A 25,877-nucleotide genomic window follows, 5' to 3' on the forward strand; every position below is an offset into this window, starting at 1 on the left:
GACTAAATGAATGAGAAATTTATCTGAATAAAATAGTCTTAGCCCTCCTGCATTGACAATGCATGATAAATTGCTGATTGTGAGAAGATCATTGCTTGCTGTTGGATGACTTACACACATTGATTTTTCCTAACAACGCTAATTATCATAATAGTTTCTCCACATATATTACATAAAGTTTCCTCTCAGCAAGCAAAAATTATTTCAGGTCTTTGAGTCCCAAATTGCAAAGAATAAAGATGGAGAAAGGAAGGATTTACAAACTATCTCCTTGCCTTTTATTATGCAGATCAAAGGTCCAACCCACTGGATCTTACTTCATCTTGAAGAGATGGGAACAACATTCAAGAAAGCACAGGCATTGTGCAATGAAGCTGTGATCACAGTGGGTTGTTTTCTGCAAAGTTATGATCTAATTTTGTGAGGCCAAAAAAAGTCTTTGAGAAAGGAGAATGCAATTCCAAAGAACAAGGGGAAAAACCCCCACAATTTCTCCAATTTCATTAAGATGCACAGGGGCAAACAGTGCAGTCCTTATGTAAGTGCTCCCATTGACTAAGGTTGTGTAGGTGAGAAATCTCTCACTAAGTTGAAAAGGAAAAGCACAGTCTATTAATAGGAAATTAAAAGTGGTGGAATAGATAAGAAAAATGGAGGAGAGAGAAAGAGAGACCAGGTATTGTATTCTCAATTAACTGAAAATCAATCACACTGACACCCAGAGCTTCACCCACTGCAGACACACAAGCTTTTTGGTACATACAGTTTCCCCATTGTGTTCCTTTTACCTGGGGGATGTGAGCAGGTGCTTGGGGAACCACAGAAATTATTCTCCTTGATTCTGGACTAGCAACCCCCACGGAGTCAGATGGATAAAGTGAATGCATCTTCAGACTGACCACATACACTAAATTTTACAATACATCCATGTACACTGTGTAGTTTGTGATACACATAGTAATTATGCCAGAAATGTCTTAAAAGGCTTTAAATATTTCTGTTCTATGCACGTCTGTGAGAACAGTGAAGTTGTCTTCAAGTGATGGGACCAGTTTCACATGATATGGGGGGTTTGAAAGTTACTCTCCCAAAAAAATCACTTAAAATTGCTTTTCCATCTGCAAGGCTGCAAGGGTTTGTAACCCTAATTTACTGCATTCTCCTGCCATAGACAAATCCCCTAGGGTGTGCATGTCCTATGCCACTTAACAATAGAACATTCCTACCTGTTTTGTTTTGTTTCAGCCATCTGTGATAAGGGCACACTGCAAATAATCTCAATCCAGTGAAGCTGTTCCATAGTCTGGAACGCTGCAATTCTGGTTGAGATGGATTAGCAGTCAGACTGCAGATGTAGAGGCCAAATTCATCTCATGGATGGTGCTGCAACATTAGTGAGATTATAGCTGAGATTCCCCAGTTCTTCACCTGTCCCATGACTGGTTAAAAAACCATTTACTATGACAACAAATATTTCATACTATTTCCATCTGCCAGAGGTATACAGACCACAGAAAGCCATGGTGTCTGCAGTAATTTCCTGTGAGCTGTGACAACACCAGAAAAAGGTCCTGTGCTATTAAAGGGGTAAGGAGGGGAAGTAGAGAGATAAAAGCTGGATGAGGGGAAACAGGAGGTAAACTTCAGCAGGGAACTTAGACAGAGAGAAAGAAAAATGCCTTATGGAGTAGTGGGAGAGAGAAAAGAAGCAGACAAATAATATAGGACAGATTGAAACAAAAAAAACCAACAAAAACAAAAAATCCCCCCAACCTGCTGGATTCAGAGGGAAATAAATACACACTGGAAAAATAATTCCCTGGAAAGTGCATGCTGGGCAGTCTCAGGAATCTTGCTTTCTCTAGGCAATACTATGTACAAAAATGATTTTAAAAGTCAGATGCTTTTGAGGATGTTTACTCTTCAAGGAATGTCATGTCACAAAAGGAGGAGTCATCTCAGGACAGACCTTACACTCTCTCTAGGTAGACACTTTCAAATTTTTTTCTTTCTATTTTTCAAAGACACAGACTTTTCTCCAGTTTCTCCAAACAAAAGGCATTTCACATGTTTACCTGTTTCTCAAACCAGATTTTAACCAGAAGTGAGAGATCTGACAGAACAGATTCAACAGAAGGGTACTGGCATGAGCCAAAGACTAAGCCTCTGGAGTGAGTAATCAGCTTTAACATTGCCCAAGTGTGAAACAGAAGCGAAAAGGAGACAGAGGAAATGCAATTTTGTGACAATGCTGCTAAAGTTGGGCTTGCTTTCTCATGAGGTACTTGGTCCTCTCCGGGCAGCTCCTCTCTTACTGTCCAGGAAGAGCTGCTAACAAGCTCCCACCGGGTGTAAATGAGGACTAAGCCCCTGTCTGGGAGATGTGCTGCCACAGAATGGGTGGCTTTGTCCCAGTGTGTAAGATATGCTTGCAGGCTAAGGCACACAAAATGTTCCTCTCACACATGAAAAAGGGGCTGAGTGTGAGTGGGAGGACTCCAGAATGCAACAACAGAACAAAGAATACAGGGAGCAGCTGATCTGCTCCCCTCCTTATTAACAAGTTTGGCTGTGGCAGACAACACTGAGCTGGTGAGCATTAACATAGAGAGGGCAAGCTTCCCATTGCCCATGAGGAATGAAATCTTTGCTGAGAGAGCAGAAGCCACGTTCTTCAGCAAATTAGATGCATCAGCTGGGGTTTGGCAGAACCTCCTGAGCAAAGGACTCCAAATCTGCACTTAACCACTCACTTGGACAGTCTTTCAAGAGATCTTGAGTGTTCCTACTATGGACACTCACACGTTGCAACGTTAGGAAATCTTTCTGCAGGGAACACACATACCGATAACCTAATGCTTCTATGTGGCATAAGGCTTGACTATTTAGAAATGTTTTGGAAAGCATCAGAAATAGGACCCACAAAGATAAAATGAAAGACAAAATACGAAGTCAGAGATGTGAGGTACACCTTGGTGGTGATGTGGAACATCCTAGCCATGCCGGGAGTACAGACTGACCATCAGAGAGCACTCCTTCACACAGACACAGGTCAGGTGCATGCTGAGCTCAGAGCAGCTGGAATGGGCTATGAGATTGGAAAGCTAAAACTGATGATGCTAACTTGCGCTTTCAGGAAAAAAATGGCACAAAAAACCACCAGGAAAGGGTAGCACTCTATGTAAAAATATGCTGCTACTGGCTATAGACTTTTCAAAACCACAGTGCTTCACAACTGCAGTTGTAATGAATAAAACTGAAGGAGAGTTGATTGGCACACACTGAATCATTAAACTATTGGATCTTACTAAATAACAGGACAAACTGCTCTTTATGTAGCAACCTAGATCATGTAGGAAGGAAAAGAAGTAAAACAGAGGACATTTAATATACATTTTGTGCAGTCAGTAATACAAAATATCTGCTTCTAAAAATAACACAAAACATTTTCTTTACAGATGTGAATAATACACACTGTAAGTCTTCATGAAACTTGACAAGGAAAAAATCACACAACGCTGTATTTTTATAAATCTTAAACAAATGGAGAAGTTTCTATGAATCAAAGAGTTACCACTTCAACTGTGTTTTATAAAGTGGAAAAGACCAGTTATTCTGACACATTCTCTAGCCAAGCAATGGAACAACTGGTTTCAGCTCTCTACCAGCAGTAACTTGGAGGATTTAGCAGTATTCACTTTGGCATGCAAAACCAGACTGAGCAGATGATGCATCTTGATTGCATAAGATTAAAACAAAGGGCAGATAATTAAATATGAAATATGCTTGCAGGATGGTGTCATTTCTCTCCTTCATTCGCATCTCTACAATTTTAAACAAAATAACTAGTGGTTTCATTAGGAAACAATTGCAGCATTCTCACAGTCCCATGCAGGCAAATAGCTGCAGTCTAGTTTTACTGTTCTTACACCCACAGAGAATTCTGTTTTGTTTTGACCTCTCATTACTTTCCCTCACACACTTGGCTCCAAACATCAAATTTTGCCTCAGCCATTCAACAGTTATTCCTTTGGGCTGGTTTTTTTTCTTACCATTATGCATTCATATAGAACAGCTGGAACTAAGAAAAAGCACAGTTAATTATTTCTAAATTTCCCAAAGAAAACCTTTTTACTTTTCTTCAGTTTGAAATTACTTTTTGGTTTGAGGAAGAAGAGAAAAATTGCCTCACATAAAACCTTGCATAGATCTCAAAAACTTAATGGAACATTTTAGCTTAAAAAACAGTGTAATTTTTGAGAAGGAGGTGGGTTCAGGTTTTCTCCCTTTTATTTCTAAAATAATATAAAAAGTCTAAACAAAGCGATTGTTGTGTCTTGAGGGGGGAACTGATTTCTTTTATTATGACATGAGAACCACAAGAGAAGAGAATCTCTATCCCTCAAATACCAAGCAAATCTGTGCAAATCTACTTGCTGGGTTAGCCTATGAGCCCCAGCCAAGTAAGAATGGAAGAACCACCCAGAAAAAAACAAGACCAAAAACGGGCAACACCTGCCACATGCTCACAAACTAACAAATGGTTTTGGGGCAGATCAGGGGACATGGAGCAAGGTAGAGAGCAGGGAATTCTGAGTCTGACCAAGGGGAGAACAGTCAGGTATGAGGTAATATTGGTAGGAAAGAGTCTTGGTAAGGTAGACAAGTCAGGACCGACCATGAGGTTTTTTGGATATCGACGAGTCAGAATCTGCCTCTGGATTTAACACTCCGCTCCAGAAAAAAAATCCCATCAAAATTACCTTCAGGGCACCTCTGAAAAAATCCCTGACTCAAACAAACTATCCCTGACTATAACAAACTATGTATGGCTCTGCCCTAAGCTTCTTCTTTATAAGTCACAGAAATGACTTAATATCTGGACTTGTTTATGAAAGAATATCTAATTCTATCCAAATATCCAGTTTTTCCTACACTTATAAGAAAAAAGGAACTGAATGAGATTAGATAAATGAAACCTTGGCTATCCATTCATATTGTGGAATTGCAGAGAGATATTAACATGAATTTCTCAACTTATGAAATGGAGGAGATGGCATTAACTCTTCCACACAGGCAGGTCATCCTCTCAGCTCTTTGATGGGTCTTTGAGTTCAGCAGATTTAACAAAAGCAAAGGCAAGAAACAATAAAGCATTGGCAGCATGACCAAGCATCCTCCGCCTCTTAGTTACAAAATGACAAACCTGTAGCTACAATTACAGTCTAAGTCATTATTGCAATATTTCTCTAGATAAGCCTTTTCCAAAAGAAGAGGCTTTAGATCACCTATGTCTAATAAAATAGGCAAGCAGAATTAATATAAAAATATGAACCTTTGAGCTGTCACCATACATCCTGAACCAAAACCACGAGGCAGATGAACATTTCTTTTTGTTTTGCAGTTAACTTTAAATAATATGTGATGTGGTCTGACCTGGTAAAGCTCCTACTTCTCCTTATTGGTTGATCCCCAAACTCCATAAGCTGAAGGAATAACAAAATTTGCTGTATTTCTACATGCATTACAGTGTGAGTCACAGCTAAACCATGCTCAGAATGAAGTATTCCCTGTAGGTGGTGTGTAAACAGCTAATTTGGTGAAAAGATGTTATGCTAAAATGATCAACCATCAATTCTATGAGTGTATTGTACACTATTGGTGTATATCAGATTTCTTGACCTGTTTTGGTGGCACATAACTTCTGCAAAGACATCACTTTGAGAATTGATTATTAACTTTAATCCATTTTAAAACTCTCAATACAACATTTAGAAAATTTGTTCTTGAACCTTTCCATGGGCAGATCTTTACAGGGGCTGCACAGCTAGGAACACCCTGCTGACCGAGGAGGTGATAGGGCATTGATATAAGCAATATTCCAACTGGTTATTAACTCATTACAAAGTATTCCCCACGCCTGGCAACTGCTGCACCAGAGCTTAGCATGGAATACACGAGACAGTGATGCCAGGGCTCTGAAGCCAACATGGCTTTAGCCTCTTGCTGAAAGACAAAATACTTGGGGTTGCTAACGACTACTTGAAAGTCCCAGAATAAACCATCTCATCATCATGGCCCAAGCACCACTAAAAGCATTCTGTTGTTCTTACTTTTTCCAGTTAAAACCAAAAGCACTCAGAACCCAAAATATTTTTCCTTTGCTCCCAGAGCCAAAATGCCAAAAATGCTGTTTAGAGGTAGCTTGATCTCTACCCCAAGAAGAAGGGACCAGCTGCTCCATCTTTTTTTCACAATGCTCGCTACACTGTGGTGAACTAAGCCATGCAGTGGTTTGGGATCCACAACCACCAAGTCTTGCATTACAAAAAAAAGGAAATAAACCCTCCAAGGAAGAATGACTTCTAACTCAAAATTTCCCAGAGTGGCCCCAAGCACTCATCAGAAGAGACACAGGGAGAGAGCACTGAATTAACAACTGAAGCATAGTGCAACATAATTTCAGTTCTTAAAATAATCAGGCTGCAATACCACATGAAAAATCCAAGAAGCATCTGCAATGACATTCCATATTTTCCAGGAGAAAGAGGAGACAAATGGAGGAGACTGCACAAAGAGGTGTCAGACTCTGTATTAGCAACACAAGAGGCCCACTGTACAAAGCCCTTGTATCAGCCTCTGGTTGTGCACTCACTTACCTGACCAAGGGCAGGGAGTGCTGCATATCCCACGGGCTGATTTATCATTCCTTTCTGCTTCATGATGAGCATGCGTTTCTGCTCCTCGCTCAGGTGTGCCACGTGGGCTGGCACCTGGGCCTGCTGGGCCTGCTGCTGCTGCTGGATGTAGGGCACCATGGTGTTCTTCCCGGGGTTTGCCATTGCCGGGGCCATCATCTGACCCAGCTCAGTGCTGAAATGGGTCAGAGGTTTGGTGTTGCCATAAGAAAGCAGATTGGGCTGCTTGCCCAAGGAGTTTGTGACCAAATTATTTGGCTGCTGACTGATCATGTTCATATGATTTTGAGGGAGGTAGTTATTGATTGTGGTCTTCTGGGGGTTGTTTGCCATAGGAGGTACTACAGGGTTTTGGTTGTTAAAGGCTTGAGAATACATCATTGGGCTATTTGGTTTGTCTGCACTGAAGGGTGCTCCGTAGGGACTGGATGGAGGCCCCCCTGGTGACCAGCTTGAGGGCTGATTTGGGTGCTGCTGCTTCTGCTGCATGAGCTTGGCCCTTTGCTGCTGCTGGGCTGCCATCTGCTTGAGCTGCTCGGCTGGGGACAGGTCAGCGCTGGGGCCAGGCCCTGAGCCCGCCACGGCCGAGGCCGCGCTCATCAGGAAGCCATTCCCGGAGCGCCCCTGCGTTTGTCCGGGAGTGTGGGCCTGGCCGGGGGTCTGAGGGGACTGCACCACACAATTTGCTGGAGAGCCAGCAGGGACTGGGGCCAGCGGCGCGCTGGATGCTGAGGCAACGCTGGAGCCTGAGGAGATGTTGGAAAATGGAGGACCGGAAGAAGATGGTCTGACCTGGGGAGATCCCAATGGGACATGAGTGAATGGAGAATGGGATGGATCACTTTTCACGCTCGCGCTCTCCTGAGTCTCTGTGGCAGGCCTGGGATATTCAGGCTCCTTCTTCTCTTCAAAGTCTTCATTGAACAAATCCTGTATATCATCTTCTGGGACGGTGTTCGCCAGCTCGTCTATGAGCTCCTGCCACTCCTGATCATTTAGGTTAATGTCTGAGAAGAGCTTGTTCTGATTGGAAAGAGATGTTTCAGAAGTGTCTATGCAGTTGGAGTCATCCAGGGGCTCTTGCTTTAGCTCCTTGTTGTGCAGGATGTTAAAACCATCATCCAGCTCGCTGCAGCCGTTAACAGGGAGCTTTATCTCAGAAAGCCCACCGTTTTCACCCAAGTCTTCCAGACTACTCCTGTGAGTTCCACTGTTCTGCAGGAGCACAGGAGCTTTCATGTCAAGCTGGTGAAGAGGAGAAACAGCAGGCAAAGGCAGATTAATGGGCAAGCTGTTGATTGCCTCAATGCCTGGCCCATCCTTGCGTGTCCGCTTGCTGGTTGGAGAAAAGCCCCCATCGCAAACTCCATTCTGCTGCTCTCCATTGAGAGGTGAACGTGCGCCTTCCAACTTCCTTTTGACTGTCTCTTGAAGCTTAAAGAAAACAAGAGGAAAGGAAAAAATTAACCATTTGCAGACGCAAAAGAAGTGCTCATGGGCACTGTGACAAGAGGCTCCTCATCAAGCCAGTGACAATAAGTTTCAAAACTGGTTAGGAGGTTTCTCTGATTTCATTCTTATGCCTCGATCACTTTGAAAACACAGTCTAAAAACCCCCCAACAACCAAACACTTCCCACTGTCCCAAACCAAACCTTCCTTTGACTAGGAAAGCAGAACTGTAAAATATGTCTGTGCTTTCCAAGCTGAATCTGTGCTAGCTTCCAAGAAATTTAGGGAGCAAGTTGACTAATTTGACATTTTAGTGCCTAATACAGGGATAAGATTTAAACAGTGTGCCTAACACAGTGAGGAGTCTTAAAATGGAATTTTAAAAAAGAGAAAAAAGGAATCACTAAAACTTACTAGTCACTCCAAATTTTTTTGTTGTTGTTGGAAGTTTCTAGAAGCTTCTTAAAAAAGTAACTGCAATATAATTGATTGACTACTTATATTGAAATGTGTTGTTGACAAAAAAAAAATTGCATAGTTTCATTTGCTTAGCCCTATGTTCTTGGCTAACACATTGAGAATCACTTTTAAGGGAGAAAAAAAAAATCCACCCTAGAAAACAGAAGGTGCTTTGCATAACTTTAACTCAATCAAATAATGAAAAAAAAAAAAGGAATCAACTATGTGACTATGTGCTAAGGGCTAACATAAAACATAAATAGCTAACAGAAATAATGGCCAGGCAAGTCTACAGAAAAGCAAATAAATTGGAATATAGGAATTTTATAAAAAAATAGTGTATTAACATCAGTTTTGAATCTGGTTGTAGAAGCATAGCAAAGAACTGCAGCAAGCAGCAGTCCTCCCCACTCACACCCAAGCAGAGTCCTTTACTTATGTACCAGGCTAAAAAAGCGTCTCTCTTCACTAAGGCAAAAAACAATAGTGGGGAGGGGAGGAAGCAAAGAGGTCACAGCTCCAGCAAACGCCTTCAGGACACGCTTGCATCCTTGATACTAGAACAATAGAAGACAAAATACTGAAAGATTTTATCAGTTTTTAAAGTATTCTTACTGGTAGGAAAGTCCCAGATATGCAACTCCCACCCCTTCCCTAACCTAGAGGTCCTCAACCTTCTTTCTTCTCATAATCCAGATCTCATTTATTTCTCCCCTCCCAGAGGGCTGGTCCCCCTTTCATCCCATGCATAAGATGGGCAAGCAAACCCGTATCTTGCCCGGGTTCTGGGAAGGCTGTGCCCTTCTCTTGCCCCTCTTTCATCACACAGTGCAGAGGGATGTGGCCAGCACAGGCATTGCTGCAGCCACAGCTCAGCGTGCATGGGACACCAAGCTACTGTGAGGCTGCTCTTTTGCAGAGAGCCAGGCAGAAAGACAGTGCCATGAGCCTAAGCAGACCATCAACTCCTTGATTTTCACTGGAGCAGATCAGCTTTTTAATGTGGGAAGTCACTGTTGGCATAAGTGGCCAAGACTTTACTGCCTGTTCCACCCTGCACAAAGCCAGTGTGTGCCAAGCCTCCTGCAGGCAGAAATTCCTCCCCTTTGTGCTTCTGTGGTGCCACACAGACCAGCTGCCCTGTAACCACAGCCTCTGCCCCATGGCTGGGCTCCCCTCTCCAGTGTCTGGTCTCAAAACCCTGAATTTGGAGAGGTGTGGATGCTCATCTTGGAGATGAGAAGGTTCTGGGCAGACCTTTATAGCACCTTCCAGCACCCAGAGGGCCTACAAGAGAGCTGGAGAAGGACTTCTACAAGTGACAGGACAAGTTTGAAATGGATTCAAACTGACAGAAGGTGGGTTTAGGTTAGATATTAGTAAGAAATTCTTCCCGGTGAGGATGGTGAGGTGTTGGCACAGGTTGGTCAGTTGATGTAATGGGTTAAAATAGCATATTTATGTAAATGTAAAAATAGTATACTTAAATACTGCCCTTAATGGGCCCCTCCCACAATTTACAGCTGAAATCACCCATTTCAGCTCCTAAGCCATCACACTGCAAAGTCCCTATTGCCACAGCAGAAAAACTGCATTCCCCCAACAGCAAGTGACTCAAGAGTGAGCCCAATGGGAATGCTCAGGCAAAACCAGGATTTGAAGAAATGTTCAAAATGTGTCATGGCCCTTTACCCCAACTTCATATTGATCAGTGCTGGGATAAAGTAAGAACAGGACATGGTGGCAGGCTTCTCATCATGAAGTAAAGTTCTATAAGGAAAATATGGGGGAAAAAATTCCCTAATGACAAGGCAGGGACCAGTGAGAGTGATTATCTCCTGAGGAATACAAGTGAACTGACTCCATACATTTTGCAAGTTTGAATGAATACTCTACAAAAATATTGGTGAGAGTGATATGCTTTAACATGGTTTCACACTTCCAGGTTTTAAAACATTTACCATTTTATCCTGAATCTATCACCTTATTTGTATATGAATATACAAATTCAAAAGAATTTTCCAAAAAAATCAAAACTATCTAGTGGAAAATAACCAAATAACCAGCCCTAAAAATATCAGTTCCTAAAGTTTCATCATGTGCTGGAACTTGTATGTCCCCCTGTACAAATAGACAGTGACTTTAGCCCAGTATATAAATATTCATAATCATGTTATTATGCATTACAACAAAAAGCAGCTTGACATGAAAACTATTTTCTATGAAATATGAAACATACAGAAGTCGTGCTTTTTTGTAAAAAGAAATTAAATTAAATCTATTCTAATTTTGTTTATCCACATCGTTCTCCTTCAGAAGCTTTTGGATTTGGGGGGGCTAACAGGCACTAATATTTTTGTCTTCTTTGTTTGCTCATTGAAAAACTGTAGGTAGACAAAGACTTAATGTGAAAGGTTTGTTAGAAGGCAACATGCTGGGGAAGCCTCTTGATTCCAGCATTTTGGGGGAGTTGGGAGCCATGACAATAAATGTATCTCCTTTTTTTTGAGGTACAATGCAGAAATACTCTTATCAAATGATTTTAATGAAATATTTCCTTTTCATATCTTGATTTAATTCCCAATCACCATATGAACTCTTGAATGGTTTGGATATCCTACACTGAGCATATACTGGCAAACAGTTTACCACAATCAGGATTCCAGAGTGTCTTAGACTAAAACCCCAGCACTTCCCCTTCCCTCTATAAACACAATCCCTGAAGTAAAATAGTACCTTTTAAAGTACCCTCTCTCTCCTTCTCAGTACAAGCACACAGTTTGTGCATGTTTTATGGCATGCATTGTGAAGATATTAGCAGGAGCTGAGAGATTTAGGTCTCGGAACAGAAGATTGTTGACACATAGAATAAAAACAAAAGGAAAATATCAAAATCAAAGGAAAATATTGAAATAAAACAACCCCCTTTCAGCTTCACAAACTTTTAGCTTTATTCACACAAAATACTTGGCTGATGAATCTTCATTTCACTGCTGTTTTCTACCCCAAAGCACAAGAGGGGGAAGCAGGACTATCAGTTCTTTATAAGCCTTTGAAAAAACTCTAGTCGCAGACTGAGAAAAGGTCAGATTTTGGCAGGTTGACTTTTTAAATGGCTCTCGGTTGGAGGAGAGGCAGGGGCACAGAAACACAAACACACACCGAGCTGAAGGGTTGGGATGCAGCCCATCCTGAAACCCTGGCCAGCGCTGCTCGGACAGGCCGTGGCAGAGCCAGCAGATGCACGGCAGTGTGGGGAGGCTGTGGCAGGGCTTTCATCAGTGAGGAGAGGCTGCTGCGCTTCATCTCCCCAGCAGCAATCCATCTCTCAAAAGGAACGAGACAGAGGTGCAGTTGTTATAGCAACAGCCGGGCCCATCCTCCACCAGGAGCTGCCTTGGTGGGCGGCTGCTCCAGCCCCAGCGCACGGCAGGGACTGAGGCTGTGGCACCAGAACATCCTTTCATTGCTCCTCAAAGAACAGCACAAAAACCAGGGCGAGGCGGGGAGCCGAGAGGATAAATTCTCTCTATGCCCTGTTCACAGGGTCTGACACAGGTCCACTGCTCCTCTGAGCCCCCAGAGCAGGAGGCTGATGTCACTTTGTCACGTGTTTTTGTGTACCAGCTGCATGCAGCCACTGACTTTCCTCTGCCTAGGGCAGCTCCAGCAGCTTCAATACAAGACAAAGGCAGCAATTCTGAGAGGTTTGGTGCACTTGGCTTCCCAGCTCTGCTGGAATGTGCCCTGCTCTGGAGTTATCTTTGGGCTTTGGCTAGTTTCTCTGCTTTCCCACCAGGAGCAAAGTCCATCTCACTCAGAGGATATGCATGGTTACAAAAAACAGGGCTTATTATCTTCTCCACATGCTCTTCTGAGACTCTTTCTGTTAAAAATTGATCATTTCAGTTCTTCATGTTGAATCAGTCTGGCCCACCAGTCACCATGACCTTCAGTTCCTTTCCATGAAATGAATTTAAGTCTTGGGTCTTCCTCTAGGGTTTCTACTCTCCCTCCCAACAGTGTGACCATGTTCACAGGGGTCTTAGGATGAGGGAAGAGATGAGGATCTGACTCCATGTTTCAGAAGGCTGATTTATTATTTTATTATATATATTACATTAAAACTATACTTAAAGAATAGAAGAAAGGATTTCATCAGAAGGCTGGCTAAGAATAGAATAGGAAAGAATGATAGCAAAGGTTTGTGACTCGGCTCTCTGTCCAAGCCAGCTGACTGTGACTGGCCATTAATTACAAACATCCAACATGGGCCAATCACAGATGCACCTGTTGCATTCCACAGCAGCAGATAATGATTGTTTACATTTTGTTCCTGAGGCCTCTTGGCTTCTCAGGAGGAAAAATCCTAAGGAAAGAAATTTTCATAAAAGAGGTCTGCAACACACCAGTGTGTCTGTTCCTGAGTTTTCCCCCTCTTTCTTCTCCCTTCTTCTCCTAGAGCTTCTATAGAAAGATCTTGGTACTTCTTACCTCCAACAGGGAGTAGTTACCATGAGCTCTGCCAAACACCCCCCCCAATTCAGCAGTCTCCAGCCTGTACCCTAAAGACTGAGCAAAGTTTCCTACTTAACTTCTTGTGCTGTGCTTAAATCCTATCAACAATTCAGGAAGTGTCCCAGGGGTGGCTATGAAGTGACACTAAGCAAGTGGATTTGACATGACAGCATCTAAGATCAGTAAGGAATAATCAGCATTTCCATTTGCATGCCAGAAATTCAGCTTCAACCTTTGAAAGGATTTTTTGCATGCACCTCCTTGCTGTATCACCTCTGACACTGCCATTCAAAAGCCAATGTTGCCTGAGGTACAGCCACATCTTGTCACCAGTGTTTTAAGCCTACCAGCTCCACAGCAGCTTCCCAATGACACTTGCAGTGTCCTGCAGAGATCTGTCTCATTTAATCCTGCTTTGGCCCAATGGGGTAAACACTGGCAAAGCAGTGACCTCATTGCAGTGCCAGCACTGCTCCATTTGTGCAAGTCTCAGGAAGGTGTAAGAGCCTATAAGCTGAACTACTGAGCTGGCAGTACCTATTGCTGCCTCTCTCACCCAGCAGCTGCGATCTGCTCTCTCCGAAACTGTCCTTGCAGATGGCACGAGCTGCATTTTCAGGGTGTGTTATGAGAATTTAGTCAGGCAGCCTCCAATTGACGTGTCTGGGAGTTGTTCTGATAAGTCTTCACCCTTTCCAATCTGCTTCGTATCTGGACAGAAGAGAGGGTAATGATAAAAAGCACTCTGGAGATTATTAAAGCTGTGCCTCCCAAATTACCACAAATCAGGATTGAAAAGAAATGCAGGAACCTCTTGTGTTTTAAACTAAGAAGAAGCAAAACAGCACACCTGGTGCTGTTGCACGTGCACCACAGCTACTCAGCAGCTCTTTAAACTGTGTATGTGACACTGGAATGGTTTCCTGGGAAAAATCTTGTCCCAGTCCATCCTTGCACGAGCACAAGTTGTAGCAGGCTAGTGAATATGTTGATGGCATCCTGGCTGCCTAGCAAAGGGGTATGTTGGACATGAAAGCATTCCTGTCCTCTGCAAAGGAGGAGCAGCTCTGTGACACAGGCTCTGCTCTCCTTGTCATTAAGGCACCAGTAGCATGTGAGCTCTATTCCTGACTTCAGAACTGACAGACCAAAACCTTGTCTGACTGATGTAAGGGAAAAGCCCTTCCTATGCTTGGGGCAGGCAAATTATCTTCCAGCTGCTTGCAAAATACTGCCCTGGCACAACCTACATACATAATATATTACTGCAGACTATCCTCAGAGAAACTCTGAAGGAAGAACCAGAAGAGATGGTGAAGGCATGACAGAAATCCCCTGATGGCACCACAGATTGCCATGGACTGTGAGTTCCTACTGGATCTCTGTTACTACCGAAGCCTGTCTAGTGCATGATCTCTAGCAGAGAGACCAGGCGGACAGAAGGCTGAAAGCAGAAATGGCACAGTTGTCTTCCTGCACATTCACATCCCTGGTGTTAACTCCCAACACACATCACCTCGTGGCAACAGAGCTACGTGTTCCATAGGTGCATGAGGCAGCACCTTCCAGTTCCTCAAATCAGTGTGGGCTAAGTCATTCCAGGCATTCTTCCACATGGCTAAGTTCAAGTTCATGCTTTCTGAAGCAAAGTGTTTCATACAACTGGAAAAGGAAGGAAATGAGAGCCACATGGTCTACACACTGTACCTGTTCAAGCCCACAGATTTTAGTCACCCTCTTGAGGTAACACCATAAATGAGGCTTCCACTTGAAAATAATTTAAATATCAAATTAACAGATTTCCACAACTAACACATTAAAAGAAAAATCTTGTGAATAGGTCATACTGTGCTGCAAACAAAATGGTAAATTTAGCCTCCTTTTTCCCATCTGTTCCCTGAACAGGCAGCTTGGCCGAGGACATAAGTCAGCTGAAGATTTCCCTGCAAGGACAAATACCTTTAAAGGAGTGCAGGTTATCTAAGTACAGATTGAACAATTAATGATACAGTAAGAATTGCAAAGCAGACCCAAGATATTTCACCTGAAATAGCAGGATTTGAGATGGAATTCCTGCCTTCAGTCGTGCCTTTGACTCCTGCACGGGGTTTGCAGCATCCACACCAGGAATTCTCATCGTATTTGGGTCCATTTAAGAAGAACTAATGGCCAAATTGCTGATAATCGAATTTCAGGGTGCTCCAAATCTGTGTGCAAACATCTCCTCCTGCTGCTCCAGTGCTTCTGCCTCACTTTGTGACACTTTATTGATTTTTTTTCCCCCTTCCTTTTCTTCCTCTCTGCGTGGAAACAAATTAAAGCAGGAATTGGGATTGTAAATAGATAATGGGACGTGAATGCAGAGTAATCAGTGCCAGCCATGTACAGCCATACTAATTGTGCCAGGGGAGGGAAAGGGATAAATATTTCATGCCTGGATTCAGTGGGAAGTGAGAGAGCAAGGAAAGAAATAAAAAAGAGTTGAGAAGGCCTCACTTCAGTGCTTTTTCTTCAAAAAGAGTTTTGATGGCATTAACCCCTCCTTGTTTTGAATTAAGGAATTTTGTTTAATGTGGAGGATTTGGTGTCACACAAGGGAAAAACATCTCAGGTTTGGGATGAATCCACCCTTCAAGGATGTGCTGATCAAAACCAAATCCAGGGATGTGGGACAGGAGAAGTTGAGCCTCATTCAGGCAGCTTTGCTTCATTCTTGTCTGGTTTTTATCTCAGGCACTTGAATTACAGCTGTGAAAGGGAAATTTGGCTCTGCATAGCTAAAGATTATTCCTGAGGGGTTTGCTGCTGCAGAATAAACAATGAAATGGCCCTTGAGGGGTGAAAACATTGAATTTAAGGGTGTTGTCATAAAAACCAGCCAGGAGAACTTACTCAGGATGGGTTTGGGGCATCCCATGTTTGATCTCAGCCCCAAATCTGGGTTTGGGGCATCCCTTGTTTGATCTCAGCCCCAAATCTGTTTGTTTGAACTCAATCTTTGAGAAAGTTTCCAATTCAGTGGGTTCAGCTGCCTTGGAGTTCCCCAAGGATGGCAAAAAGCCACAGAGGATCCATTTCTGCTCCACCTCATCCTCCTGAAAGAGCTGGGAACAGGGATGGAGAGAATCCATGGAGAAATGATTGGGAACAACCTTAAATCCCAGTTTTAAATCATCCCAGAGCACTTCAGGATCCAGGCACGGGATAATCCAGGGTTTGGATTGTACTGTAGGTGGCAGAGATGCTTTAGTTATGCACTAATCACCCTGCCAGCTCATTAAGGGACTGGGAGCGCAGGGATGCCATTAATTAACGCTGCCAATTCCAGCCTGAGGTCACCTCTGGATGGGCTGGGTGGCTGAAGGGCTCTTCAGGTGCTCCATGGGCTGCCAGGTCTGCTGCTAAATAATGTTTAATAATCAAATCTGAAATATCTTCCGGATGGAACAGATTCCCAGGATCCTTTTGCCTTTGTTAAAAAAGCAGGGGGTGTTGGGATGTCAAAAAAGAATGTTGGAATGGTAAAAATGGGGTGTTGAAATGGCAATAAAAGGTGTTAGATGCCACTGAAAGGTGTTGGAATGCCAATAATGGGTGTTGAAATTGCACTAATTTTTAAATAAGTGATAATTAGGGATTAAAATGATTAACTTTCATTAGCAGGAACACAGAGAGCATTGGTGTCCTCACCATGGTGAATGTCACCATTGTGGACCTCAGTCTCAGTCTGAAGTGTTGTTCCAGTCTAAAACTTGGTTTGGGACAAAACTCAGCCAGGAATTGTGATCTGGAGTTAAAAATGAAGCAAACAACATCATGTTTTAAAAGGAAATAAAATTATGAACAAATATGAAGGGCTGCTGCTGGGTTCTGGAGTTGTTCATTTGTGATCCTGGCTGGAATCTTCCTCAGGTTGGGATTGGTCATAAATAAAATAAAAAATAAGGATGTTCTTGCCATCCTTTCCCTTCCTGAGTTAAAATAAACAAGATTTTGGAGTGGGGTTAACCAAATGTGAAGAGATGAGCTTGGGAATGTTCTGTGCCTTAGGAAAAAGGACTGGGAACCTCTGTAATGACAAACATGGAGCCCTCAGCAGGGATTCCCATCAGGAATATGGGGCTGGAGGTAGCCCTGGAGTGGGGAGGGGGCTCTCCTTGGCTGTGTGGTACCCACAGAGGAGTTCCCAAAGTCCTGGGGGAGGATGATTGGCCTGGAGAGGGGGATTTGGGGTGTCCTGACGTGGTCCTGACGTGGCTGTGCTGCTTTGCTCTCTTGCAGGTTCACTGGGATGAATTTGCCTGCCCCTGTGATCAGCAGCAAAAATTGGCTGAGGCTGCACTTCACCTCTGATGGCAACCACAGGCAGAAGGGCTTCAGTGCCCAGTACCAAGGTAAGGAGGGAGAAATAAATGCCCTGGCCTGGCCTCACCCACCCCAGCCAGCCTCTTTCACCTATTCCACAATCATTCCAGTTTGATTTCCTCATTCCTCAATTTCACAAATCATTCCAGTTTGATTTCCTCATTCACCCATTTCACAACCATTCTGGTTTTATTTCCCCTTGTGGCCACCCTAGAAAACGACTCCAACTCTAATTAACTCTAATGGTTTATAAAAACATTGGTCTTGTAAGCCAAAGATTGAAGACTAGAGCTGTAAGGGGATAGAATATAAGAAAATAAAGATGGTGTAGAAAGAACATGGGTCTTTTAAGCCAAAGATTGAAGACTAAAGCTGTAAGAATATAAGAAAATAAAGATGGTGTAGAAAGTGATCTTGCCCCTAAGGAGTTGCAGCTGGGCCTAATTAGCAAAGATTAGGAACAGGCCCGACTTTAACAGGCCACAGCTGTAACTAATGAGGAGAAGAGTGCTATAAAAGAGTGGGTGGGTGGTTGAGAAGGGAATTGGGGTTAGTTGTCTGTTGTGGGAAGGAGAAAGAGTCACAGAGGAGCTCTGAGGAGATGTCCATGAGAAACACCAAGCAGGTATGGAACCTTTGTGATAGGAAGCAACAGCATGGAGCCCCTGTGATAAGGAGGCAACATAAACCCTTCTTAGAGGTTACCCCCCCATCTCAGGAAGAAAGGGCTCAAATCTTCTTTTCCAGCTCCCAAAGCTGATTTTAGGCTAAACTTCTTCCTACCCCCTAAACAACCTGAATTGCCCCTTGAGGTAAGGGGCACACACCAGCTCCAACACCACAAACAAGCCAACAACGACCCTCAGCCTCCATTTTAGAGTAACCCCAGCCAGGAATCCCCAGCTGCCTCCCTGCATGGTCCTGCTGCTGTTATTTTCCAGCTGGAATTCCCCAAAGTGTGGTGTTCATAGAAAAACCCAGCCTGGTTTGGGTTGGGAGTGACCTTAAAGCCTATCCACTGACACGTCCACTGTCCCAGGGTTCTCCAGGTCCCCTCATGGCCTTGGACATTCCCAGGGATTCAGGAGCTTCTCTAGGAAATCCATCTCAGCCCCTCCTCACCTTCACAGGGCAGAATTCAGGATTGGGATAAAGATTTCAGGATGGGGATGTTCAGGTGCTGTTGAGGGACAGGAGATCCTTTGGCAGTGAAGATTCTGCTCCTGGTGGGACCAGAATGGATTGAGTGGATTCCTTGGAGGTGTTCTCACCACTCCTGTGGTGTTTTTGAAGGAGGTTGTGGGTGCAGGATCCATGAGAGGGGGAATGAAGTTGGGAAGAAGCAGGAATGGTTTGAGTCCCCTCAGGGAGCTCCGCAGGTTTGTTCTCAAGAAGCCTTTGCTGGGAAAAAGCTCTGGAGAGGAGTCAGGGAGAAGGGAGAGGATTTTCTTTTCCTTGGATAAATCCACAGAGCTGCCTCGTTTGGGTGCTCTTAGCAGGGCTGTCATGGCCTCAACAAATGAACCACATCGTTATTTAACTTCCCTGCTTTCCTTGAACCTGTAAATCACTTTAAACTGCAAGAAAAAACAAGGAAAAAAGGACTTTAAACAAGGAAAAAAAAACCCTTTTGTTGTTGCTGTGCAGCATAAATGTCTGGAAAAAGCAGCTTCCCTGTGGATGGCTTTTCCATGGCTGTCAGGATTGCAGCTTCCACCAAAGCACCTGTCTTTGTCAGCCTTTCCCTGCACAGCAAAGTCAGGGTGAATGTCCCCATTCCCCTGCTCAGAGAAATGTCAGGGGGTTCTCATCTCATGTGCAGAGGGGATGGAGTGTTGGAAAATGAACTGAACTCCCCATTCTGAGCTGGAATCAGGACAGGACCTCAGCCCAGCTGCCAGAGGGACCTGCTCTCGTTTTCCCACTGTTTTTGTGGAGTTTGGCAGCTTCTTTCTGCCTTTCAATGCTTAAAAACCCAGCAAAACAAGCAGCCAAGCAGTGAAGATTCCCAGGGATGAAGGGAAGGTGTCTGCAGGCAGTGGGATCTGCAGGACAGGAGATGCTGAGACTTTAAAAACCTCCCTGTAACCCTTTCCACAACCTGGCCTGGCCATAAATATTTCAGTGGCGATAAATCCCTACAAAACAGGCCATGTAATTCCACAGCAAGCACAGCAGCTGAAATGCATTTTTCATCAGGAGAGCTGAATCAGGATCAGCCAGGAGAAGCAAGGGGAGGCTTTAGGGTGGCTCTAATTTGCTGTCTGTTTTCCAAAGACGTGTCTGTACATCATTTATGAACCCCCTGGGTCCTCTGGGACGGGGTCTGGCTTTGCTGATAATCTATAAGAAAACAATTTCCCTTCCAGCTTGTTTAAATTGATCCCGAGTTTTGCAGAACACCTTCCCTGTCTGTTCCCCCTCTGCTCTCCCTAATCCGTGCCCTCATTTGGAAATCACTTTAGGAATGTAAAAGCAAGGTTAGATGCAATCAGGCTGTGGAGAGGGTTTTTGTTTTTGTTTTTGTTGTTGAACACAGCAAATTCATTTTGTTCCCTTCCTGGGAGAGTTAAATATTTCCCTTTTCCCTTTCATTAAGGTGAATCTTGATTTTTGCAAATGTTTTTTCCCCATTCCCCATGTAAGGAAGTCAAAGGGACTGGGAGAAATGTGTGCAGAGAATTATTCTTAAAAATTATTTTTTATTTTCCTCCCCATCCTGTCTCCTCAAAAAGGTGGAAGAAAATAATCTACAAGTTTTTAATCAGGTGAGGTGGCAGCACCTCAGTGTCCCCCCCATCAGAGGAGCTGGGTGGGAATTTATAAAATCAGAAGGTTTTGGGAAAGCTGCAAAGGCTGGAATTGGAGAGATGGGAATGCTGCCCTGGCTGCTGCCCCTCTCTGCACATGTTTTATGGCAGAACTTGGCTCCCTAATTGCTCTGGAGCTGATTGGTACCAACACATAATTGCAGCTTTTATCGATCTCCCCGCCCCGGCCGCTTCCCTTCCCCGCAGGAGGAAGATAAATGGGATGAGCTCCAGCCCTGCACAGGACAGAGCTGCCTCCTTCAGGGAGGGGCTGGGGAGCTCCCTGCTGCTCGCCAGAGACACCTAAATGGCTTGGTGAGGGAGTCATGGAGTCTTGGAATGGTTTGGAATGGGTTTAAATCCCACCCAGTTCCACCCCTGCCGTGGGCAGCGACCTCCCAATGTCCCAGGGTGCTCCCAGCCCCATCCATGGCTTTGGTCTACAGATCTGTCCATGGGTAGATCTGTGGTTCTACCCATGGATGGATCAGTTTGGCTTGAGTTTGGACAGATCTTCGTCCCTCTTTGTCCTGGATCTCCCACTGCTCATCTTGGATCTTCCATTTCTCATCTTGGATCTTCTACTCATTATCCTGGATCTTCCCCTCTTCATCCTTATCTCTCACTGCTCATCTTGGATCTTCTACTCTTTATCCTGGATCTCCCACTGCTTGTCTTGGATTTTCTATTTCTCATCTTGGATGTTCTACTCTTTATCTTGAATCTCCCACTCCTCATTTTAGATCTTCCCCTCCTTGTTTTTGATCTTCCCCTAATTTTCAATCTTCCCCTTTTCATGTTGGATCTTCCATTCCTCACCTTGGATCTTCTATTTCATTTCTTGGATGTCCTACTGCTTATCTTGGATCTTCCCCTCTTCATCCTGATCTTCCATTCCTCATCTTGGATCTTCCACTCTTTATCCTGATCTTCCATTCATCATCCTGATCTTCCATTTCTCATTTTGCATCTTCTCCTTTTCATCTTGGATCTTTCCCCTCCTCATCTTGGATCTTCCATTTCCCATCTTGGATCTCCCCCTCCTCACCCTGGATCACACCCTTGGGTTCCAGAGGGATTTTTGCCTCCTTCCATGTGACCTGTGGAGTCTCCAGTGCAATTCTGGATAATCCCAGTGCTTGTGCAGGCTCTGATTCCCAAAATCCATTGCTCAGGCTGCCAGAAGAGGGATTTTTCCAAAGAGTTTCATTTGAGGGGGTTTCTCTTCACCTCCAAGAACCCCTGTGAGCATCCTGCTGCTGAACCATCCCAGCAGGAGGGAGAGATCCAGGCAGGATTTGGATTTAACAGCAATTCCCCCAACAAGGAGAGCAGAGCTTCATGGAATAGTTTTTTTTTTTCCTGTTGCTGTTGCTGAAACACTGTTTTCCAAATTAAAAATAAATAAATGTCTGCTTAAATCCTCATTTAGAGCAACATGAAGTGGTTTGAAAGGAACAGCCCGGCCTGCCTGCCATGCTGGCAGAGCTTTGTAATGTCATCTCTCAAATCTGACAGGATGCTGAGTATTCCATTAGATCTGTTGGATGTGTGTGAGCAGCAAAAGCCTCCAGAAAACAGGAGTTTCTGTTCATCCAATTATCCTGACACAGTCCTTTGTAGTACTGCTCCACATTCCAATTTACAAACAAAGTAGATTTTCAAATACAGGATTTTTGAGGGCAGGGAGTGGGAGAATTGTTCTTATTTGTTTAATTTTTTTTTAAAAAGCAGGAAACAAGTGGTGCTTTGCTGTGCCTGGTTCTGATCTAAATGGAGTCATTTGTAAAGTCTGACTTCCATCATTAGGGCTCCGAAATGAAGGATGAGGAGGAGAGGATGCAGTGATCCCTCTTTATCAATTTATCTTCACCAATTTATCTTTATCAATTCTCCTGGAAAGGGACACGGTGCAATTAGGGGAGGAGATGTTTCCTGGGGATGCAGCTCAGGCTCTGAATTTTGGGATTGCTGCTCAGTGTTGAGTGTCTTGTTGCCATTGCTGAGGGGTTTGGGAGCCAGGTTTTCCATCAGGAACAGGGTTGGAGGGGGATGTTTGTTGGATGGGATCTGGCAGGGATGGCTCTGGGAGAACCTTGGTTAGAAATGTGTCCCTGAAAAATTTCCAAGCCTGGCTGTATCCTAATTTTGAATTCCCCCATGCCAGAGAATCCTGGAGTGGTTTGGGTTGGAAGAGACCTTAAAATTCCTCTGATTGCACCCTCTGGCACCTTCTCCTGGATTTGGGATGTTCAGCACTGGGGAAATCCCTGCAGGTTGCTGTGTCCTCATGGAGGAGTTCCCCAGGATTTCTCATCCCATCCATGGTGCCGCCATCAGCTCTGGTGGGCTTCACCAAAGCTTGGGAAGCTTTTCTTGGCCTCTAAATTCCCTTTGTGGGGCACAAATCATCCGAGCTGAGCTTTTGTTTGTGTGGAGAGTTGGGAACATTCCCTGGGGGCAGGATGTGGAGAATACCAAAATATGGATTATTTTGTAAAGCTGCTCGTACCCCCAAGCACAGCCACAGAGCAGAGACTTGGAGGCTGCAGGGTCCCAACCCACATCCTTGGAAAATTCAAACCAAAATCCAAATTCAGCCTTGGAAACTTGGAATTGCCTGGATTTTATTGCGTGGGAGGGAATTTTGGGGTATCCCTGTGTTGGCTTGGAAAAAGCTGGAAAATCACTACAGGAATGTCTGTCACTATTTTATCTGAAGCAGAAATAGATTTTTACCCCAAAAATGGGAGTTTTAGCAGCCCCAATCCTTTTTTTTTTTTTTTTTTTTTGATCCATTGATATCACATTTATTAAAAACCTTGAGATCAGGCTGGAAATCTCCTGTGATTCCCATCCACGTGGGACCTTTGGGGCATCCCAAACCCTGCTGCTTTTTCTTCCTCCTGCTGCACTTGCAGGTGGATTTGGAGCAAAAAGAAACAAAGAGTTCGATTTGCTTTGACAGCAGCCTGTTGTTAATTAGTTTTCCCTTCTTAAATTAATAAAAAAAGACAGCTGCCCTGAACAGATTGAAGCTGCTGAGGAAGACAGGAGCAGCAGCAGCAGCTGTTCCTCATGAATATTTTCCAGCTAAAAATTTTTTTGAAGTTCTTGCTGCTTTATTTAAAGAGAAAGCCAAAAGCTGTGAGGAAATGATGAGTGAAAAGCTGCACCCAAAGCAGCACCTCAGGTGAGCTTCAAGGAGCCTCCTCCTGTCTGAGCCTCCTGCAGCAGCTGTTCCAAACAGGTTCTTTTTAAGCCCAAAAAAAACCTCAGCACGATTAAAAAACCCCTCTTTAGTTACATGGGTAATTCTTCTTGACAGCTTTGTCTTAGGAATGTGCTAATTTAGGGATGAAAGCCTGACAAGATGAAGAACACGAGGAAGAAGGGTTTGAAGTGGGTTTCTCCAAGGATAAGGGCTGGCTCGTCAGGAAAGGGCTCCCAGAAAATGATTTGGACGCTGAGTAATCCCAATTCCTGTTGGGTTTTCCCAAATCCTCACAGTGAAGGCTCTTTTATCCCAAATCCTGCAGTGGGGGCTCTTTTATCCCAGTTTCTCACAGTGAGGGCTGGGTTACCCCAATTCCTGTTGGGTTATCCCAATTCCTGCAGTGGAGGCTGTTTTATCCCAATTCCTGCAGTGAGGGCTGAGTTATCCCAATTCCTGTTGGAATTATCCCAGTTTCTGTTGGAATATCCCAGTTCCTGATGGGTTATCCCAATTCCTGCAGTGAGGGCTGGGTTATCCCAATTCCTGTTGGAATTATCCCAGTTCCTGTTGGGTTATCCCAAATCCCGCAGTGGAGACTTTTTAATCCCAATTCCTGCAGTGAGGGCTGGGTTATTCCCATTCCTGTTGGGTTATCCCAGTTCCTGTTGGAATTATCCCAGTTCTTGTTAGGTTATCCCAGTTCCTGCAGGAAGGGCTGGGTTATCCCAGTTCCTGTTGGAATTATCCCAATTCCTCTTGGAATTACCCCAGTTCCTGTTGGGTTATCCCTATTCCTGCAGTGAGTGTTGAGTTATCCCAATTCCTGATGGAATTATCCCAATTCCTATTGGGTTATCCCAAATCCTGCAATGAAGGCTGGGTTTTCCCAATTCCTGTGGGAATTACCCCAATTCCTATTGCGTTACCCCCAATTCCTGTTGGAATTACCCCAATTCCTATTGGGTTATCCCAATTCCTATTGGAATTACCCCAATTCCTGTTGGAATTACCCCAATTCCTGTTGGGTTATCCCAATTCCTGCTCTTTTATCCCAGCTCCTCACAGCAGAGGCTGTTTTATCCCAACTCCTGCCTCTGGAAGCTGCAATAATCCCAAATCCAGGTGTTTGTGCTGCTCCCAGATGGTTCTGCCAGGTGGGGTTTCTGTCAAACCCTGGGGGTGGAGGAAGCAGCCGCCAAATCCAGAGCAGGAAAACAAATTGCTGCTCCCTGGTGTGAGAAAAAGGATGGGGCCCTTGGAGATGGATGAATTCTTGTTCCCTTTCCTGGTCTTTCCCCTCTTCTGGTGGAATTTTGGATCAGGGAGGGAATGGTCGCACTTGGGGAGGAGTCCCCCAGGTGTGGGGCTCCAAGATAATATTTCCCTTAGCCAATAATGGTGTTTAATTTTATTTTCCTGCTGTTTGTTCACACCAGCTCTGCAGTTTTTAGGTTCTGAGTGCTCCCCTGGAATGGCTCTGCTGTGTAATGGGTTCATGGGATAAATTCCAGAAAAATTGGGGGAAACCAGCTCAGCATTTTCCTCTCAGCATCCTGAAGCTCCTCAGAGCTTCCCTTTTGCTTGTCTCCCATTTTTAGTGGGTTACAGAGGGGTTGGACCCCATTTTTATTTTGAAATTAAACCTCTCCAAAGCCCTAACATGGAAAACAAATCCCTCTCCAAACCCCTAACATGGAAAAACAAACCCCTGCTGGTTTTGAGCAGTCAGGACAAGCTGATCCCAAAGGGAAGGATGCAGGATGTGGGTGATTCACATTTTTATTTTTAAAATAAAAACTTGACAATCCCTGAAGCTCAGCTCAACCTTTCCCTCTTTTTTTTCCTTTGTTTCCCACCCCTACAGTCAAGAAGCAGATGGAGCTCAAGTCCAGAGGGGTGAAACTCATGCCCAGCAAGGACAACAACCAGAAGACATCAGTGTGTAAGTTTTTCTGGCTCTTCCTCACTGTCTTTTTTGATAACAATCTCCTGGAACATTTCATTGGACTTTCCAGTAATCTCTAAAACTTCGCCACTCTGAAAAGTTTGGGTGCTTTTCCCTCTTCCCTCTGCATTTCTGCATCACTTCCCTCCTCCCAGTGCTCTGGTCACAAGCATTTACTAACTCCTGGAAGGGCGCAAGGCTTGGATTTTCTGCGTTTGGTGGATTCTGTGCTCCAGGGTTGTGGTTTTAGGCTCTTTTTAGTGGGAAAAACTAAGAAATTTGGGGTTGGGATCGGTGCTATTGCTGTAAATAAGGAGCAGGGATAAGGAGCAACATTAAAAACAAAATATTAGAAAATTTACAGAGGCAGTCACATCGTCTTCCTTTTTCTATTTGAGTTTTATTTCATTTTCC

At 44.1% G+C, this 25,877-nt stretch overlaps 2 protein-coding genes across 2 annotated transcripts in view; one reads left to right on the forward strand and one right to left on the reverse strand.

Moving 5' to 3' along the window:
* LOC128948756 (mastermind-like protein 3) overlaps window positions 1-16,834 on the reverse strand; it is a 29,099-nt gene extending 12,265 nt beyond the window's left edge. The window contains exons 1-2 of the mRNA XM_054293518.1: window positions 16,817-16,834; window positions 6,660-8,132 (exon numbers count right to left, since the gene is read on the reverse strand). Coding sequence (XP_054149493.1) covers window positions 6,660-8,132; window positions 16,817-16,834 — 1,491 coding nt within the window. The remainder of the gene's footprint in view (window positions 1-6,659; window positions 8,133-16,816) is intronic.
* A 375-nt stretch (window positions 16,835-17,209) lies between these two features.
* LOC128948757 (CUB and sushi domain-containing protein 2-like) overlaps window positions 17,210-25,877 on the forward strand; it is a 142,434-nt gene continuing 133,766 nt past the window's right edge. The window contains exons 1-3 of the mRNA XM_054293519.1: window positions 17,210-17,265; window positions 17,408-17,520; window positions 25,383-25,460. Of these exons, the coding sequence (XP_054149494.1) occupies window positions 17,210-17,265; window positions 17,408-17,520; window positions 25,383-25,460 (247 nt within the window). The remainder of the gene's footprint in view (window positions 17,266-17,407; window positions 17,521-25,382; window positions 25,461-25,877) is intronic.

The sequence above is a fragment of the Melozone crissalis genome, unplaced genomic scaffold (assembly GCF_028551555.1).
Source record: "Melozone crissalis strain CALT ecotype California unplaced genomic scaffold, PUWL_Pcris_2 ptg000156l_1, whole genome shotgun sequence".
Lineage (NCBI taxonomy): Eukaryota > Metazoa > Chordata > Aves > Passeriformes > Passerellidae > Melozone > Melozone crissalis.